At 38.4% G+C, this 21,289-nt stretch overlaps 2 protein-coding genes across 3 annotated transcripts in view; both read right to left on the reverse strand.

Moving 5' to 3' along the window:
- The window catches only part of LOC126558262 (homeobox protein abdominal-A homolog), a 295,819-nt gene that overhangs the window by 63,647 nt on the left and 210,883 nt on the right, over positions 1-21,289 (reverse strand). The gene's annotated exons all lie outside the window — the stretch shown is intronic.
- Positions 578-8,956, reverse strand: LOC126558558 (homeotic protein antennapedia). Its single transcript, XM_050214591.1, has 3 exons — positions 8,356-8,956; positions 7,809-8,022; positions 578-863 (listed from the first exon to the last, which is right to left on the reverse strand). The coding sequence occupies exons 1-3, from the start codon at positions 8,866-8,868 to the stop codon at positions 616-618; spliced, it is 975 nt and encodes a 324-aa protein (XP_050070548.1). The 5' UTR covers positions 8,869-8,956; the 3' UTR covers positions 578-615.

Consider the following 21,289-nt stretch of genomic DNA (forward strand, 5'->3'; position numbering starts at 1 on the left):
GCTGTGTTGAATTGTGTACACCCTAGTTTTAACAGGTTTAATTTTACTTCTAAGTAGCATTACAACGGTCTGTAGACCATTTTACATAATTACTTTTGGGAATCCATCCTTATGTTCAGTAGTTTTGTCTTTAAAATTAAGTTTGAGGTCACATAAGTTGTTTTTGTTACATCGCTGCCTGACATTCCTAATTGTTTATCTGCTTCGAATACAATTTGATTGATCGCCATATCGCTCCATTGTAGGATTACTTTATGTGATACTTACATTCGCTAGTACAACAAGATTGTAAATGTTTCAGATAGGTTCGAACTACGAAACCATAAAGCCAATGTTAATGTAAACCATCGATCAATAAAGTGCTCGTACTGAAGTTTAACTAACGAAATAGCAAACGTAAGAATATTAATGCACACTTAAAACACACACCATGTCCTATTCCATGTCATTGTGAAGACTTAAATGTTTGATCCTTGATCTTTAATTCAATAATGCAGGAACTCGAGTTCTAGAATCGGCTCGCACGCGGTCACACGAAACCCCTGGCCGCGTTCGGCTGCTGGGGGATAGTAATTACTACGGCATTAAAGGATTCTCGATGAGACTGGGCCGGTTTTATGCCGGAGACTGCGGTGGTGTCATATCGTTCTCATCGCCTGAACCAGGTTCACCTTTGGTTTTGTTCTCTTTTTTCCACTTCATCCGTCGGTTCTGAAACCAGATCTTGATTTGACGCTCGGTTAAGCACAGTGCATGAGCGATTTCAATCCTTCGTCGTCGTGTTAGGTAGCGATTGAAATGAAATTCCTTCTCCAACTCCAGCGTTTGATAACGCGTATATGTCTGTCGCCCACGCTTCCGTTCTGAAAATGTAAAAGAAGTTCAAAAATTATTGTTTTAGAAGTGTGACGACTGAAGGTAAATCTTTATAAAGCTATAGAAACAACTATAAAAGCAGTTACCAATGAGCAAGAACTACTAACTATTTATTATTCCTTAAATATCAGTGTGCACAGAGTCATTCATGAAGCTATGCTTCCATTGGCTATTGCTGTAAAAGAACAGGGTAGCAGTCTATTGATGTAGCCGTAATGACATTATAATTACAAGCCGTCATTTTTTTCATTTATTTATAGAGATTTTCAGTTCAAACAAATCGTCTCTCTAAACAAGCTGTGTACAGTGTAGTGGAGAAGATGGTAATCGTTTTGTTCAGCCAAGCTCAGAACAGAGTTTCAACCTGTGCTGGTTTTTTGTCCCCTATATAATGTGTAAAATCATATCATATCAACCGGCATTAAAAACACCTCAATGTTGGTTTTGAATACATCAGAATTTACAATTTTCACATATCTGCCAAATTATCCTCTAAGTACTTTGCAGTTGTTGCATATTCAGTACTCTCAGCTGGACTGTCTGGGGAAAATCTTTAAAACGTTTGATGCCGTTTGAAAGACTTCCTTTTTCAAAAGTTACGCTTCTAACTCGGTGTATAATGTTCCATGATAGCAGCAGCAGGTGCTCAAAAGCCAAACAAGTATTATTACAGTATCGACTGATCCATATAAGACTGTACAGACTGTAAGAGTACAATTCTTATCGTAAATTTGTATTATAGGAGGCACTGTTTGATGTAGTTATACAAATTCATCGTGAATTGTTGTTTGAATCCGCAACAAAAAGAAAAGAAAAATCACTCCATAAAAACAACATATAAAAAAGAAATCCCTCATCATTCTCGATGCAAACTTTTATTTATTTTTTTTTCGTCCAACTTTACCAAGAGATCCTGTTTTCTTATGTTTTTCTTTTGTTTTCCTTTCACTAAATTGTATCTTTTCCATACTCTTACTGATGGCGGTGCGGTTTGAACAAAGCAAGAAGCGAACGATGCTAGGCTCCTCCGTGCTTTCGATTAGCCTCCGAAATTCCGAAACCATCGCTCGTGTAAGGAGAAAACGAAAGAAAGCAAGCTCCTCTTGCTCAGCACGGAATTTCACTAGTAACTGGCGGGGAAAGAAAAGGAGAAAGACTGTCTGTCCGGGTGCTGGTGGTGATGGCGGTGGTCATGTTTCTGCTCCAGTCAGCTGTCAAATCTTTTGATATGGGTGCATCAACTAGACTCGTACCGAGCGCTCATTCGTTTGGGATTCGTGTGTGCGCGTCCTTAGAATAACGAACACATCGATAGGGCGCTTTACCCTGAGCCCAGGGCTTGTATTGCTAAAGGTGCTTATTATTCATCTCTTGTACGCAGCTTTCTTTCACAGGATGTGCGTGGAAGAAAAATGCTGGTTTTCGGAATCCTTAAGTACTTTTTTTTTATCCGCCTTTCGGTTGTCTTGTGCTTTCCCAAGGCTCTAACCTGTCAGGGTTTGAAAAGGGAACTTTTTTCCTCCATTTTGGGGATGAGTTCTCAGATCAGGGGATCTGTATCGTTGAATCAAAGTAAAAATTTGGAAAAAGCAGGCTTCGTGCCACATTAACTGCTGCGTCAGTATCGTGTGAGGTGAACTGGTGTTTGTTTCGTAAGGAACTTTCTATCAACCTGTACCGAGCTTCCATTGTTACCACATGCTGATGACAATAGCGATTTGGAAGCATATTGTATGCTGTCAGAAACACACACGCAACAGTACAACATAAGCGTTGGAGCAACGCATTTAAGGTTCATTTATTGTTATTTGAATATTGTGTTTTTGTTCATTCATGTTAGAATCAATAGAAAACCCAGCTATACTATTTACACTATGACTAGCGATGGAAACGAAAGCATGTAGCAAAAGTCAGACGATGATTGTAGAGGGTTACTGATTGAATAAAGGCAGGAAAAGCAAACATTACTAGCCACGAAATGTTCTCCAAAGAAATTAGGGAGAAACTTAAAAGAAATGTAGAGGGGATTTTCAGCAAAGTATTGAATCAATTTCAGTAAACTGCGGAAGCAGACTGCTTTGGCTTTGGACTCAGGTTAGCAAATCCACATGGAAGGGAAGGGAATGCAATGGAAAAAAAAATAAAATAAACGGAAAATCTACCAGCCATCAACATCCACCAAACTCCCAAACACGGCAAAGCGAACCGCACAGCAAGAAATGAATATTTAATAACATCATAATCGAGGACAGGAGAGGAACCGTTTTGCCTGACACGGGCATTAACTGTGTTGTTTAGCTGCACGTTGTGCTGTTCCCATGGAAATCACGTACGGGTAATTAAAAGCGTATTAACCAGTGAGTGGATATTCAGGCACGAGGTTAACCGTCGTTGAATTCATAAACTGGATGTACATTTGTTTTGTTCGGTAAATGTACACGTTTTAACCGTATTGTGCGATGAATGATGTTGTTGTTCAGAGCAAACAACAAGTGAAACATGCAACAATTATATGTTATTGAAAGTAAGTGAAACTTGCCGAATGTTGATAAAAACTATTTTGTTAAAGGCTCCAATGTATGCTTCGTTTTGCATAGTGAACCATTTTCTTACCGGCACCAATTACTAAATCTAAGGCGTAAGGAATGTTTCGGGCAACAAGTGGGTAATATTTTAAATCATCTCAAAACTGTTGAGTTTTCTCAGCCCGTAACGAGGGTGTGGCTGTGTAAAGAAAACCTTAGCGCTTGCAATAAAGTACCATATGTCAACATGAGTTAAACTTATGAGAAATAAAGATTAAAGCATTTTATTACAGAATAAACTACGGAACAAGCTTAAACTACTTATAGAACGAGCAGTTAGCAGTAAAACTTCTAAACAATTGAATAACGATGGAATGTTGTTCGGTTAAACAATGTTTGTCCATCCTGATGTGTCATTGATGGGTAAAATTTAATATTGCAAGTGCTTTTGACAGTTGAAGAAAGATTCTTAACCAATACAACACGTCGTGGTAAGATGCCTTCGGCAGCCCGATACAGTACGATCTGAAGGATCTGAGAGCAAAAATCTCTTGTGGTTCAGACGAACATTTGGAAATGAAAAACATCTCTCAAATACTTTCACAGCTTCACTTTTCTTTTCTCCTTTTTCTCGTGCATGTTCTGCGGTACACGGTGGAGTGTGACAGTGAAAAATATCGATAAGTGTGCGAGCCCGCTAGGCTTCTTCGTAACGTAACGAAGAATAAGGTTGCACCGCATAGAAAAGATTGGACGCACTTTCTTCCTGCTCTGCCGCACTCAATCTTACAGGAAGTAGTTGATACCCTCGACTTTGGTTTCATTGTAAGTGAAATTCCATATCCACGCCCGTTCTTCCGATGCATGCGTGGAAAAACGAAGTGACGCTTCACGCACTTCTACACGCATACGCATGGTCGCTTTTTTCGTCCATAATCGACGCTCGTGGTGGCATTTATCAACATCGGAAACACAATCAAAAGCGATTTTTCATCAAACTTCCTCCTACACACAGGAAGGCATCGGCTTTACCCACCGGAACTCGCCTCGTTCAATGCTAATATCTGATGAGCTAAGAAAACCCATGTGCCATCACGGTTCCCAGTATCGAGGAAAATCGTTTGGGAAAGGCTACCTACCGTACGGAATGTTGATCACATTTGGAAGGAAAATGAATTATTTATACAAGTCAAGTGCTCACTTTGTTGGGCTTTGAGATTTTGTGCTCCAGGCGCTCAATATCCAAAGGTGGTGGAAAAGATGGCGAGTAATGATCCTGTGGACGGATTGTTCGTCCTGGCCACTGTCAGTCGCAGCGCATCGAACATTGCTGAGCAGCTTGATTGCTTTGGCTTGAGATGATGGGCTTTTAAGACTTTCAGTCGGAAGATTTCTTCGTTGCGCAATACGGAAACGTCCCGGTCACTTCGAAGAAGCGTCGGCATTGTTTTGCTCTAGCGCGTCCAGGAAGGTAATCTTACGACGAATGGTTGGGATTATTTCACGGCTGTTTGCGAAACGCTCAACTTAACACTTTTCGAACACTGGCATAACAATAATTATAATGCAACTTTGAGCAATACTTTCGTTTAACAAGTACTTAAACCTATTGGCCTGAGTATCATATTACGTTGAATATGTTTCATACGTCATACGAAGGTATGTCTTCATAAGGCAGCATCGGGATTCAAGTCCCATCCAGCAAGTACTGACTATCCTACTACGTGATATCGGCAAGTCTAGTAAGCCATTATATGGCCGGTGTGTTCTAGTAGATCGTGTTAAGCCAAGAAGAAGAAGAAGAAGAAGAAGAAGAGAGGATGTTTCTTGCGTAAAACGTGAATATGATGCGCCATGTTTACAGTTTGACTTCAATAGCGCGCGCTGCAACTCATGCTTTGCATGTGCAAATGTCCAGCGATTTGCAATGACCGATACACAAAGCCGTAAATAACGCCATAAATCGTAACGAAAATGAAGACGCAAGTAAAAACACACATCCACAAGACCTGCACCCTTGTCAACTCTGTCGGGTTGAATGGGGAAAAGCCAAAACAGAAGGTAAGCGAGGTAAATTCCACAATCAAAGGCACAGATAGAAATGCCGAACTACATTCCGAATCGAATTGACATGTTCTGTGCAGAAAGGAACCTTCCGTTGCATGGCCGTACACCAATCTGGGCGAGTAATTTGCATTGAACTGGTAAAAGTAGAGCACATATCATGAGCCGTAGGATGGCGCAGCATGCCAAAAAGGTTTGTCCAAAATCCTACCGAGTTGGTAGACGCAATAAAACTGCAAGAATATCCTACGACCACACCAGTGAAAGTGACGGAATATTGCCTGAACACACATTGCAGCCCAATTGTATCCCGCTGGTTTTGTTAGAAAGGATTTGGTCTTCAATGTTCGGAAAGCACTGTGGTAATCTGAAGGCTGGTCAGCTCAGTCAGTCCGAAGTCAGTCAGCTTTTACTTTCACTTTTTTTGCAGATACACACTGGTCCTTTAACAGATATCTAGTTTCAGTGAGTACAAATGTTGGTTTTCAAAATTGTTCTACTATTAGCTGTCTGGATTTAATTATACTCGTAGCTGAATATGTGTAAAATAATATAGCTATGAGTGACAAATAAAAATTAACTCGTTCATTGTGATCGTACGCTAAACAGCGAATTCGATCAACCTTAAACACATAAAAAGCATTCATCTTTTTTTGTAGTCTTTCTCACCATGAGCCCACTAAGCCTTACTGTCTTATATTGTGTTGATTTTGTAGGTTCCATTGCATGTCTTACGGACCGATTTTTAATTTGACTTTACGCTTTTCAAAGAAGTAAAAAATTTGCTGAAAAAAGATGGCTTCTTTTGGCTCTTCTTAAACTTTTGAATCTAGCAGCTAGTCCCACTTGCTTGCAACCATTTTATTTTTCCTCCATTTTATTGTATACTTCAATAATTATCATTAATTTACAAACATGTGTGTAGCTACTGAGCGACTAGCTCGATGATTAATGTTGGAATTATTTGTTTCGTTTCAGGTGATCCGCTCCTTCGTTCGTGTACCCTGTACCGTGTACCAATAACGACACTAGGAAACGAGAATTATCATTAATGTATTTAGAGTGTACCGCCGCAATGGAATTAAAACCTGTCAATCAAAAACCATCAGTGGTTCCACAACAAAATACATAATAACTACTTGGTACGCGTTCGCACGGCAAAAGCCGCCTAATGATGATCTGCTTTCTTGGCAGCTCGGTGGGGCAGTTCGTGGCCAAAGAAGATGGACGATTGTGAAGCATAAAATTAAAAAATCATTAGGAGGCCATTTTGACGCAATGTATTTGACGCACACACGACCTACGTACTGGTTTGTTGATTGAGCTAAAAATTGGCTACGGCTAGATCGCACAAAATGGCTCGACCCTTCTCGCTGGCGATGTAATCGAAAAATAATTCGACCGATTACCTGTTGACATTCACCACTTTCCTCCAAATGTGCTCTGAAGTCTATTACACATTTCGTTATTTGTGTGCGAGGGCAAAGAATGGCGTACAAGCAAAACGTAGCTTTAGTCTCCTCGATTATAGAAATTATCGACTATAATAACACAACGTTTGCTACTAGCAGCAATACCACAGTGGTTCGATTTTTGGTTCACAGCTTTTGATTTTGCTCTTCAAAATATAATTGCCAAACGCAGCGTGCAGCACCAAGAGCCATTATAATAATATTAAAGTGTAAAGGTGCAAATATCTTTCATGCTAACCGCGCATCAAAATTTTAAATCCCGCAGCAGCAGGTTCACAAAAGAAAGGAAATAAAACAAATCATCAGCGAGCTGAGCAAAGTAAAACGTTTCTTCGACAAACAGATAGAAGGAAAGACGCTTTCGAAACAGCGGAACCTGTGGGCAAAACGGAACTGAACCGTGTGCATGAAATGAAATGAAATTAAAATTAATGTCGTTTCATCAATCTCGTTGCCCAGCAATGCTTGGGAGCTATTTATGTGCGCCTCACAGTTTCATACGTTTATTGTCAAATCCTACGGACACATTTACAGCTGAGATGAATATTGTTCTATGATTTTTTAACTTACTTTTTATTCATTTACTTACTTTTTAAAAATTACTCTAAAGTTTTCTTTTTCTACCAAACGAAACGTAAAGATTGCACGAAATGTCAAACTGAATTGAGTAAGATTTCATGAAGATTGCTTACATATGTGACGTACTAAAATAGCTCAATGGAAATCATTGAAATAATTTAATCTAAAATAACAATTTTGATGATAAAAACTGCGTACAAAAAAAAACTAGCAGAGCATCAATAAAAACGGGTGCTTTACATTTAAATTGTTGTTTGTCAATGTTTAATGTACGCAGGTTCAAATAGCTTACCAAATTGACTCCTCATCCAAGGGTACAGCGGTGACTGAAGACCAGAGCTAGCGTTCTGACTGTTTGGCGGAGCTTGTTGTCCTTGGTGTAGCTGAGGAGGTTGCTGATGCATCATATTTGGCGGTTGCTGTGGAACACCCGGCGGACCGCCCCCAGTGTTGGTATACATTCCCATATGCTGTGGGTTTTGATGTACTTGTTCGGGATAACAATCCTGGGAAATCAAATTGCAAATTAGAATTAGTAAGAAACGAATGAATAGTAAAGAATATACTTGTTTCAATGTTCTAGCTGTGGCAGTACTGGGGCTGTTCCAATTGAGTTGAATTGAGCGAAAGCTTAACAAGCTTTGTAAAATTCAATCTTCAGACTCAGGTAAGTTGTGAGATTCAAACACTAATCAAGATTTGAAATTGCTATTGAACTGGATACACAGTGGATACACACACTGTTATTGCAATCATTCAACTAATATTTGAAATATAATGTTAAAGAAAAAGTATGCAATTGAATCTAACATTAGTTAATGCGATACGATGCGATTTACCTGTCCTTGCGAATGTCCCATATGATGTTGAGGTATTGTCATTTGTGCAGTGCCCATGTGATGCCCCATCTGCTCCAGCGGCGGAGATCCATTTTCCGTTCCGTACGTACCGAGCCCTGGCGGTCCGTTGCCCACGGCAGCCTGCAATTTACAGCTCGCATAAACGATGGGTTGCTGTTGTTGGGGTTGTACTTGCGTCTGCTGTAAAGGATTGCCGTTCGTCTGAGGAGGTATCACGCCACCCACCTGACTCGATGGACTATCCGCTCGCGCGTACCCGGCCGGGTCCATCGTCTGCTGATAGTAACCCATGCGATCGTATGGAGGAAACCGCGGATATGGCGGCATATTTGCCTGGTTTGCGTGGGTTTGGTTGTGATGGTTGTACATCTGTTGACTCGTGTCCAGACCGTCCACTCCCGTCCCCGGGTAGTGGCCATGCATGTCCGAGTTCATATAGGAATTGGTGAAGTATGATGTCATGCTTTCACAGTTATTTGTACTCATAGTCATGGTGAATGGTTAGCTTTTGTCTTTGGATTGATCTAACTGATCTAGAAACTTGCAAGCGAATATGACAATTAAAATGAGTTGGCCAAACAGAGTCCTTTCGTTGGCTGCACCAGTAGTGTTCAGCTACGTGCGTTTGTCGATTGGTAGCGTAAATATACAAGAATATATCACATAAAAGTGTGCAGCTACAGCCGTCGATTTTAGCCACGTAACCACGGAATCCCGTCGCCCAACGATCAATGATTTGTGGCTGTTTCGATCTAAGAATGAACGTGCTGCTACTACTGATGGATTGTGGATTTTATCACCAACGTTGTTTATTGAATGGTGTTAGCGATGTTTCGACCATAAGACTGAAGTATCAATACGCGATCGCCAAGAGCACTTAGAGTTGATTACGAATCGCGACAGGTTAAAGGTATCGTGAATGTTCTATGCACGTTCAATGGTGTAAGGTGCGTTTCTGTATCTTGCCTCGAACTAAGTATACTAACAGCTCGTTCCAAGAGCTACCGAAATGCAATGCAAATTCGAACTTATCAGAGCATGTACGGTTCCGTTAGACCTTCGATGGTAAGCTGCTGCAGATGTTGTCGGTTTTGGCGGATAATGCTTTAGCTTTGGTTTCCTGCTATTTTCCTATATATGTCTGCCAATGACGAAGCTGTTTGGCTCTATAGCTAAAGGGTAGTAGGCGAGCGGCAAAACAAAACGTACAGTTGACGAAAATCGAAACTCAAGCTTCCAAGCACAAATTTAAGTCAGCTCATCAAAACATATAAATTGCATACTACTATGTAAAAGCTGTTTCACGGGCTGTTGAGTTCTGTAAAGAAAAGCAGAAAGAGAGAAAGAGAAAAGAGAAATATGGTTTGTTAATAGTTGTTTATTGAATTATTTTTTATTATATTGTTAAGATATTGAGAGAGTATTTTATGGTGCTAACAAACATGTGCTAAACGATCGTGTCACATGCATTTATAATGGTAATGCTTTTCTGTGTTAGTTTAATTGTCATGTGTATTTGTTCTAGGATTTATTGTGTTTTAGTTTCAAAACATCATGAGCTCATATTCGCATTCAAAGATCGGAACGTTTAGTAACCGGTTCATTGGAGTCAATGAAATACATACCGAGTACCAAAGGAAATACAGGACACAATCAAACCCGATTATTGCCCAGTGACAGGAAGACTAAGATTGATCTAGTTTGTAGCCGTAAGCGATATCTAAATCCTACCGACAGTGAAATATTGTTTAATTCATTCATTCCCTCCTTCGTGCGTAGTGCAATGCGGAACGATATTTGCAGATACTCTCTGCACCGACTTCAAGCGTCTGGCGGCATGTTCGGTACACTAAAGGTAAACGACGCGGCATTTACAGCAGAATCTTGTGTTTTCTGCCAAAGAATGTTATAAACAGTCAAACAAGTATTCCACTTTCATCAACGTCTTTGGATTTATTCTTCATCTAAAAAGCGTATGTAATGCGTTGAACGTCGTGTAGAAAACAGTAAAGCCAAAAAAAAAAGAAAGAAAACATACACACATAGTACACAGCGATCGGGAGACATGTCAACTAAGAGCACAAAAACAATCTGTGCTTGCGGTTTCTTCCCAGATTCACCGTGCTACGCTTGCAGCTACTCAAATCGTCACGCGGATGGCTATCGCCATCGTATCTACCAAACATATCTAACGAACTGGTAAGCAGCTTGGTCTCGTGAAAATGACTAATTTGATTTCATGCCGTTTTCGAAATTTGTTACCCACACGTGAAACTATGTGTTATGGTTTCTCGACATTTTCAGACGTTTTCGCTTCCAAAAGCGTATAATCATAATTACTGTAAAGCAGCTCGTCTACCCAGAAACCATCAGCGCAATCTCATCACTACCTACTAGCCTATTGCAAGATGAACTCTACGTCAAACCATTTTTTGAATATTGTGTGTAAAAATACTGCCACTATATGTACTTCTCTCAAATGGATTTCTAAAAAGGAAATTATTTTTCTGAAAACGTATGCATTGAATAGTTGTCCCTGTAATTGTTTCTACTCATCAGTTGCAGTTAGCTCATTTCATTCATGTACTTTTCGAGGATAGCTCTCCCCTCACAAAAACTAATAAATCACTATACATACTGAAGATTACTGATATCGAAAACAATGCGAACCAACTATTGAAGTACGACGACCCAGTGTTCGTGTGTTCTTTTCTGTGCTAGGTTCGTTTGTGCTGCTTAATTTGAATCGTTTATATTGAACTATGGCTACAGCAGGGGAAATCGACGGAAGGTCTAACCAATTTAATGTAACCAGAAAAACAACATTCCTTATTACATTTGATTAAATTTAATTGAATTTAAAGCGAGACCGTTTATGCTGGCTATCCTAGCTCGGTTTTCTTGAAAATCGTGACGGAAAGCAAACTATTGTTATCTGAAGAATGTTTGGCGCAGAATGCACTTTCGGCATGCTAGCTAGTCTCATGTGTAGTTTGTTTCTGGGAGAGATGGTAGACTTTGAGAAAAAACTCTTGGCATTCAGTACATCAGAAGGAGTTACAATGTTTTTCTTTTGTTTTTTTTTCTAAATGATGGAATATCTCAAATGATATTGTATTGGTCGTATTTTAATCATGACTAAGATTTACACGTAAATATACGAGCAATGCTCTTCTATCACACATGATTCACACATGATACATTCAAATGGCTGAATATATAGAATCCTACCATGTGGTACCTCCATATTGATAATGCTATAGCTACGTCCAGAAGGATTAGATGCGAACAATACTAACACATTGCTGACGAAAGCATACCAATGCTAGCAGTAAAGTTTCCTAGTTGACGCAAAATTTGTATACGTTGCAAATTTGCAGATAGCCTTTCATTTTCACCATTTTCGCACCAACAACCGTAGAACCGTGGTATTGTTGGGCCTCTCTTACCAAACCACCTTAGAGAGAAACATCATTCCTTAACACATTCTGTGATAACGGAGCATAGTAGTGACTACAGGGCCAAAGTATACGACAATGACGACGGCGACATATCAACGCGCACATATTTATTCATGTCCATGCTCTGCAATTTCGCACTTTGGTCAATATATCTGTTGGGCTTCTCCGGCTAGACAGGGACTATTCTCGATTGTTCTGCACTAGTCTGGCAGCAACATAGCTCGACAAATGCTCTATGACACGCTGTGGTTGTGGTTCGAATGTGAATCGGCTTGACTTGGTGGCAAAATTGTTATCTGGATTGAATTCCTGCTAAATGGCGTGAATATTTGCAATTTGGTTTGATTAATTTATTACATTTTTGCTATGGCTGGATCTACACCACTCTACAGTAGCTGCCCGCTAATCGGAGGACGTTTGACCAACCATTGAAGGCTTGAAATGTCTTTACACACACTGTACTATAAGCGTCAGAAGCAAAGCGTATTGAGATGAAGGAATTTGTAATGGATTAGAACATTGATGAGAAATGAATCATTTTTGTAAAGGAGAATGGGGCTACGTATTTGCATATTTAGTATAGGTTGAGGTTTGATTTGAATGATACAAAAATGTTGAATTCATACAAATCATAGCAAACTATTAGGCCGTATGTTTTAAATACCATGATTTGGGTATGGTATAGCTTGTTGACTAACATGATGATGATGTAAAACATGCGTCAAAATTAACAAGCGTCAGCTGTTAATATAACGAGCACTATAATCTATTATATTGCTTACGCATACTGGTGGAAAAAAACCGTAATACGCCATACTTGGTTATTTTAAATGAAGAGATATTTCAATAAATTATACTATATTTGCAGTACCCCTATTGACAAAATCGATCTAAATCCACCAACTAAAGCACTACTAAGGTTTTTGTAATTAGTATTGAAAAGAGCCTTAGCAATGGTTAATAATGCAATTTTTTCAAAAAGGAAAGGTAAACGTGATTCGATGAATCTTTCCTTTAGCCTAAACAAATATTTCGAAATGTTTGCATTGAAATGTTTCAAAACACTTGGTGAAATGTTTCGAAAACAACATATTTCAGAGACCCAATGGAAATATTTCGTTGAATTTGAGCATTCTAGCAGTGCTATAAAGCATTTATAGCATTCGTGCGTTTTATACCATAATGCTCGAGAAACGCTTCAAGCACACTGCAAGCAAATCATAGCAAATCAATTTTGTGCATTACATTTATTTATTTTTATAATTTTATTCAAATATGATGGCTTTTTGCCGTATGGACAATGGATTAGTTATATTTGCTGAAAATACAAAGAAAATTGGACACTAAATGACAAGAGATGTATTTCCCCAACAATTCACACTGTGGTAGGCAGTAAAATATTCCTTTCAAAGCATTTTCTCGTCATTTCAGGCTGGCCAACAGATTTTATCGTGAACTCAAAAAAAAAAAAACATTGCTTTGCGTGTAATCACATCGATGGAATAATTATTTTACTGTATAGTGACCGAAAGTAAATAGGTCCAACCGAATAAATATTTCCTCTCCATTGTAACTTGTGTCAAATCGCATTGACAGTAAAATTCCGGAATTATTCCAACCAAAATTTCGTCGTTTAATAGCCCGATATGATGGCAGTCCCGTTAGGCGTATGTAGTCTCAGAGACTCAAAGCCTCAATAAATAATGGCAGACCCAACAGTGTGCATCTTAGAGAGATTTCACTGTATTATTGAAATTTCAATGCTCGTATGTTACATGCAGTAAAAATATCAAAATGTACTATCAAATATAAAAATAAATATTATTCAATGAAATTCTTTGAATCTTATGAAAATTGAGTCTAATGAAATTCTTTTTATTCATTATTAATGAAAACTTTTTTAAAGCCTTTTTGTATTAGAAGTATCGAAGTGTTTAGTGTAATGTTTGAGACTAAAGGTACCGCCAATCGAAAAAAAAAGCAAATTCACAAAGACAGAATGGGTTTTAATTTTTACATACACATTTTAATATTTTTACACTATGTGCGTTTAAAATAAGCATTCATGCATTATACTCGAAAAACAAATTCCAAGAAGAGAAATTATTTTTCTTGTTCCTGGCTTAACGACCTTTTTAAGGTTCACACTGGCAATCGAGACTTGCTGGTACCACGAAGACGGATAGTCAATCCTCAGTACGGGGGAACAATCTGGATGGGATTTGAACCTCGGTCCTGCCTTATGAAGACCGGACCGCCGCCGAAAAATTATATCCTTTTGAGTAGTTGATCATTTTTCACTATTCCCAGCTCCTATTGTCTTTTGTATCATGTTTATAGAAGGTTAATATTTTGAAGAAGTAAATTTCATCTTATGTTCAATATGCTTTATTCTTAAAAGAACAAAAGACAGATTTTAAAACTTTTAGTATAGCGATTTGGATTTGTGAAATGGAATTCTTATGTGAAGAAGTATTCCGTTTAGAATAGAAGAAGTTGCATAACAGTTATCACTATTATTTCTCCTAATTTTAGTTTTGTAAAATATTGTAACAGCTTGTTGCAGCAAATATGTCGCAAAGTCTAACTACGGAAGTAAGAATTAAGAAAAATTAAGAACTTAAAAATATAGTTTTTACAACGTTCAAAGGCATTAAAAAACTATTTTTTTTCTATGCACCAAAGAGTCAATTGCTATGGATAGGAAGCATAGTTCGTTCAGGATTTTCGAGCAGTTTTCTGCTCGACTCGAGCAAAACTTTGATGGATGGGCGTGACTATAAATAATAATTCTTCAATCTTCCATTCTGGTTTTTAGCTACGCCATTTGGCCATTTCCTTTGCATTAGAAATTGTTTTGTGTCGTTTGCGCGTTCTTGAATAAAGTGAATCATCTTGCTTGGTTCGGTTGTTCCTAGCTCTTCATTTACTGTTGACACATTGCAGACCGATAAAGTATAGAGTAATTACAATATTCAAAACCTACATAAATGTCGTAAATAAAACAGCAGAAAAGTAAATAAATAGAAATTTTCGACTTTTAAATAACCAGAAGCTAAACATAAGCAAGTATCACCGTTTGGTACAAGATGTTTGATTTAAAGTAACATATAAAATGTGCTAACATTTGCCGACGGTAAAATGCGCCCTACAAATGTAAAAAGCCAATCATCGAGAAATGCTCACAGAAAAAATAACATCAACTGATTTGCACTACTTTTGTATATTTTTTTACTACAAATTTACATAGTTGAACGAACAATAGTAACATTAATCCGAACAACGAGGATCGAACAAACCAATGTAACATGCGAATATAATGCATAGATGCAGGGCTTGCACACGTATTACGTTTTGGTTGCAGTTGTGTGTAGTAAAGGTGTCCGACAGCGGTACCTGCCACGTGCGAAGCATACATAATAGCACATAAGATCGTCGAGAGTCCAAACGAAAGCCGATGAATTAAATAACGCATCGGGCAGTGTGGAGAGCAAAACCGTACAACTGAGATTGCGAAAGACAGGATTGCTGTGAGATTTATCGCGAAAAAGCGAATAAAATGTAAATCGATGTCACTTTTACGCACGTACCAATGCATGCTCCTTTATGAACCCTCTCAGTGCAACCAACACTCACGGTTTGCTTCAAGGTGCAGCAATCCGATCGAAAGCAACAGGGTTGTTCAGACGATAATTAAGTCATAAAACAGGGAGGCATTCTGTTTTGGACAGTGGTGAACCGTACTTTTTATTGAATCAGGCGCTGTTCGGCTGTGTACTTATGTTGCTGGAGTGCGTAAAGTGGTGGTTCGAAATGGTTTAGTAAAACATCAGAAAAGAAGCAGCATAAAATTAATTCATTTAAACGATTACGCATGGAATAACTTTTTACGTAGTTAAATAGCACTGCCGTAGGGAAAACCGACAAAGAATGCCTAGTGCAACCATGATATGTCTACAAATTTTGGGAGGATATCGGTAAACTATTTCCCAAAAGCGTAAAAAAACAGCTAGCGAATGGTTGCAGTCTCGATTGACAAAATTAAGATCATCAAAAAAGCAAGTGGTAAGAAGTAGAAGTAGTTAACTAGATCGTCAGTCGATCGTTTCAATATGGCGTAGTGTAGTAGAGGAACACTGGTGTTCAAAATTTAATTCGGAGTAATTCAATTTAACGATGTGTTAATCGAGGGCAATAAATTTTGATGCGAATTTCTTATGCCAGTCCGCTTCTGAAGTTATTTCCTTAAAATGATAGCTGTTTTCTCTCTCTCTCTTTCTTTCTCTTTCTCGTTCTCTTTGTGGCTCTCTCTTTGTGAGTCTTTTTTCTGTTTTCATCTCTCTTTCTCTTGTTACGTGAAAACGTCACAATACCTACTTTTTACGCGCGTTTGAACGCTTGGAAAGAGAAAGAAGATTTATAGCGGCAGCAATTTGTGTGGCTCTATTTACTTTTTTACGATGGGAAATACGTCTACTTGCTGGAATTGAAGACAAATATCGGATAGCGGCGCACCGTAAGGAACCTTGATAATAATCATGCACATCAAACTGACCTCAACAACAACATGACGACGACGATGACGTGCTTGATGATGATGATGATGATGATGATGATGATGAAGATGATGATTATTGCCATTTAAACTCTGTTCTTTTATGATGCAGTAAGACCCGTACCTTGCACAACATTTAATGACCGGTCGAACCTCATTGAAAACGATGTTTTATGATGTTGATTATTTGTTTATAACGGCTGCTATTTTTACATCATTATTGATATTATAATTACTTTGATTTCCTCTGATTATACAACGTAACAAAGTTGTGAGAGTGAACCATTTTACCGGCGGTGTAATGCATAATGCGCGAATTGTAGGTCAGTGTGATTAAAGGGTTTACGCACATACAGATCTTCTTGTGTATGTCACGATACTTTGGAAGGAATAAATTATGTACCTGTACCTGTTGCATATCAAAGATCCAGAACTAGATTCAGAAGAAAGATCAATCCAAACGCAAAGCACGCGCGATGGCAAAAATAAAACAATCAAACAAGCGTTAAATAAATTGTTATTGCACAACATATTATTAAATGTTATAACAGTGGTAATAAACACACATAAAAAATGTGAGAGAGACAGCTGTTAGCGTTAAATAAATTGTTTGTCATTTGTCATAAAAAACGACTTTGCCCTGCTACTAGCGTTTTGAATTGTAATCTGTTTAAATCAATGTGTTTTTTTGTTGTATTAATAAGAATTTCTATGGGCCATCGGTTTTGACTTGCCTGATAAGATTGTAAGCTAACTAGCGTGCTACTTTGAATTAGTAATAGTTGACAAAACTTTCCTGTGTTTGGGCAATATGATTTAGATTTCAAACCATTCCGGGCATGTTGTGGAGTTGTGTATTGCACTGACTGAGTATCTGTTCAGACTAACGAATCTTACCGGCCCACTCAAATCGTAGCCATGTGAATGTAAAGTTCAGCAAAAATTGTAGGTGTAATCAATTTGTCGAGCCCTGCTCCGCAAGGGTGGTTCTACAGTATCCACCTTTAAGTCTACAACTGTAATCAGGTATTGATGTAAATTAATTTGAATCAAATGCTTTGCAGCTGCACTATGCTGACTGTCCTCATCGAGACTGGATTCCTTAAGCTATAAAATGTTGTAGTCAGTTTAAGATGGAGGAGGAAGACCTTGAAAATAGCATTTTCCATAGCAATAGCAAAAGACTCGTTTGAGATACATTATAAGTATTAGATATTCATGAAAATATGAAACGACAGCTCGGAGAAGGAAATGTCTCGCAGCTAAGATGAAATTGTAAGCAAAAACGGTCTGGCCGTCCTATATGAATAAAAATAAATGAAATATGACATAATTTTCACATAAATAACACATAAAGAATAAAGAATTTCACATAAAGAATAGCTCATTAACTATAAAACGACTCTGCTGCTAATACATTTAGCTTACGTTGCGGTTTTCCTTACTATACGAAGCTTGTATAATACAATTGCTGTTGAAAAAGCTTTAAGTATCTTAGGGATACGTACATTTGGGACCAAAAAAGGCAAAGGGACGCGATGTATCCTGTGTTACAAGGTAAGTACAAGGTAGAATGCAGGGCGTCGGATTATTAATTAGCTTTGAACACGCAAATCACCAACACCTTAAACCGTAGTGTGAGGGTCATCCGTACAAATGCAACCCTACAACGATAGAATTAGCAAGCAGTGAGATAGAATCGGGATGATTCACATTTCGCTCTGTCTAAAACGCCATAAAATGTAAGAAGACTACACACACACACTTTCTTTTCCTCATTGTGCTGCACTTCCTGTTCGAAGCTGAGATATTTCTGTGTATTATGTTCAGGTTGGGAACGTGAAATGCAGCAAAAGTTCTATTGTGGTTCGCTTTATGATATTGCAATATTATGGTGTCTGAAAAAAAGTCCCAGCTTTCACTTCCTTTGTCGCCACCCAAGGTCCCATCTGGTTGTGCATCGGGCACAAAAAGTATAGCTTTCTAATTTTAACCTTGAACCAACATCGAACTGCAATAGTCGAAATAGGAAAAAAAAGGAGAGCAAAAGCGACCTCAGATGATGCAACTGTGAAAACATGATTAAAGTCACCTTCAACACCACATGACAAACAATCTTTCCGTTCCGATTTTGCACCCGCACCAGGCCGTCTCGTACTACGCTTGAAGCATTTTACGTGCCGCTTTGGTTGATAGTTTTCTTTAAGGTTGTCTCATCCACATTCTTGGTTGTTTTTCTTTTTTTTTATTTCATTCTCCGTTTTATTCGCTTGGACCAGTGTCTACGGTTTACACCCGGCAATACCAGTGCCACTAATGAATATGCAACAAAGATGTCATTGAAAACAGGTTATCGTTGAAGCGCAACTCCCATTCTCGTGAGATCCAAGCAGAACCAGAAGGCATATACGGTTTATAGATATCGGTATTCAAATGGCACAGATTATCGGTTTGAAATGAAAGTAACAACAAAACAAACCATTTGATCCGACTTTATAGAACTTTTACTTTCTATGAATGCCGTTTCACGAATGATTCGAATCGAAACGTGAGTAAAGAAAGGGATGAATCTTTTTTAGGGGTTTTGAAAATTTCTCATTTTAATTTCTTCTCACTTCAATACGGACATCGGTTAGCAACGTACGCCTCTGGTCTTATGTATATTAAAGTTTGTGATTCATTTAACTCTCTGTTTAATTGTACACATTATTTTGTGTCTAATAGAGCTCTCCACTTCACACAAACAGCAATTGTAAGGCGCGCTAAATGATTATCAACCACATAGCAGTTTTTTTTTTATCCCTCGGTGGTAGTACGAAGCTCAACAAGCAAGAAAAGATCCTTAAAAAGTACAATCTAAAAGCAACACGCTTGAAAAGGGTAATGGGTAAAGGCATTCGTATGCTGTAAAATAATAATAATTTAAAACCAGATTGTGGTTTGTCATAAAAAAATCGTTGGACTGTGCAAATAGATGAGGACAAAGAGTGAAGTGTTAAAAAAGGTTGTTGGCGAGTAACTCAACACAAAAAGGCTTAATTCGTTTGCTATAGCGCAAGTGGAAAGATTTCGAGGGTGTGATATTGTAAAGCCGCAGGCAGAATTCACTTTCCAGTTAAGGATTAATTAAAACGGAAACCAAGGCCTGTTTAGGCTGATGTGCTAAAGAAGAAGATATTAAACAAGTTTTGTGCTTGTTGCTATTCCTTATTTTAGATTTAATGTCTTTCAATTTAAAATGTCTTTCAAAATGGTTTTAAAGAATCGATGCTATTTACCTTAATAAAACGATAAATACCTTTTTACATTTACATTTAACCGAGGACCCCCGGGATACCCGGGATAAGGCACGGCAGGTACAACAGAAATGAATTGCGAAGGTTTTTGTTTATCAACACACGCGTTGTTGAAAATTTGGCAATTTTTCTTTATAATGGATGTACAAAAAAAGGTGTAATTTGACTTTCTTTCAAAAAGAGTGCTTATTTAACGATTGATGCGTTAAGCTCTTTAGTCATCATTTCTTTGACGTAGCGTCCTAAAGTATGTCTCAATTTTAACAAAGGTGTTTGCAATGCGTAACAAGAACAGTTTTAAAACAACAATTTTATGATACATTTAGCGCGCAGATAGAGCGTAAGCGAAGATATGGAATGGAAATAAATAAAGAGATGAAGCAATAGAATACATGACAAGCGCTGGTTTTGAAGAAGAGTGCCACAGATACTGTCAATTCTGCTTTTAAGACACTTGAACCATTATACGATCATCTTGTTTAAACTCCTGGACATGCTGCCGTGAAACTGTCCAGATGGTTGAGATTACGTTTACGCGTGTGGGTTTCGTTGGATCACGGTTCCGTTGGTTGCCTATAATTTTGTCTCAATGTCTGTCGCCCTGGCTGTGTCTAGCATGGACTGTGAAGGATTGAGTGACAGGATCATCTAGATCATGATTTCATAGTGTCGCCCTACCATTCGTCGCATCGGTGACAGAATGTCAACGATCATCTGCATACAACGCATTTCAACCTCCAAAGCGATCGTACAACAACGATGACGATCACAACAGCTATTGCGACCATGAACGACGACGACGACGACCAAGGCGCGATCAGTCACATTAAGATTGTCAAGCTTGCCGCCACCATCTATTTGTTCGTCCGTGCCATGGGCTAGATTTGGCAAACAAATATCCAACAAATTGCATCTCTATTTCAACAAGCAGCATCTAAGCGAACTAGGGGCTGTTAGCAGAGAACCATACGTATTTGCTATTTTCATAATATGTGCTGTTTCTTAAGAACGTTTATGATCACCAACTGTTATTCGGTCACTGTTCATTGAGATATTATGCTCTTGGTGTATCATGTTATACCAGGTCGATTTAGTATAAATTAGTTCCTATTGCATTGGTATACGCTTAACAAGTGACACACATGGGGTGTTGGCTATCTTGCAACGTCTTAAGTGTATAGTTCTAATTAAAAACGGTCTAAATTCAGTCTTCTTTGTGAAACGACAAAGTTCCTGCAATACTACGATCTCGTTTTGATTAGGCAAGATATGATATAGTTCTGTCGAGGGCCAGGATAGGCCCGTCCTGTTCGTTAAAGCTTAAAAGTTTTTTTTTTCTGGTTCGTTGTACATTTAATTTGGTTCGCTTGTCAACCGCCCCATGTTTTGAAATTTGCTCGAGTTTCCTTTGAGGATGTATTCGCGAACGCTTCAGTTACCGCCACCCTTTTAGTTCAGCTCACCATTTGGCGCCGTCTCTAAAAGCGATCCCATTTCACATCGTCAGGCGGCTACGGTTGAAAAGGTTCCTTAGCGATTGTATAGTCTCAATATTCATTTTCATACGCTATTCTACGAATTTCGTATACGTATTAAATGCC

Source organism: Anopheles maculipalpis, chromosome 2RL (assembly GCF_943734695.1).
Source record: "Anopheles maculipalpis chromosome 2RL, idAnoMacuDA_375_x, whole genome shotgun sequence".
NCBI classification, from domain to species: Eukaryota; Metazoa; Arthropoda; class Insecta; order Diptera; family Culicidae; genus Anopheles; species Anopheles maculipalpis.

Bases quoted from the DNA above. Each gene is read 5' to 3' on its own strand.
- LOC126558558 (XM_050214591.1), bottom strand. From the start codon at position 8,868: ATGACTATGAGTACAAATAACTGTGAAAGCATGACATCATACTTCACC. The intron at 8,023-8,355 runs GTAAATCGCATC...TTGATTTCCCAG, and splicing joins TGGGACATTCGCAAGGACAG to GATTGTTATCCCGAACAAGT. The intron at 864-7,808 runs GTAAGCTATTTG...TTACATTTTCAG, and splicing joins TTGGATGAGGAGTCAATTTG to AACGGAAGCGTGGGCGACAG.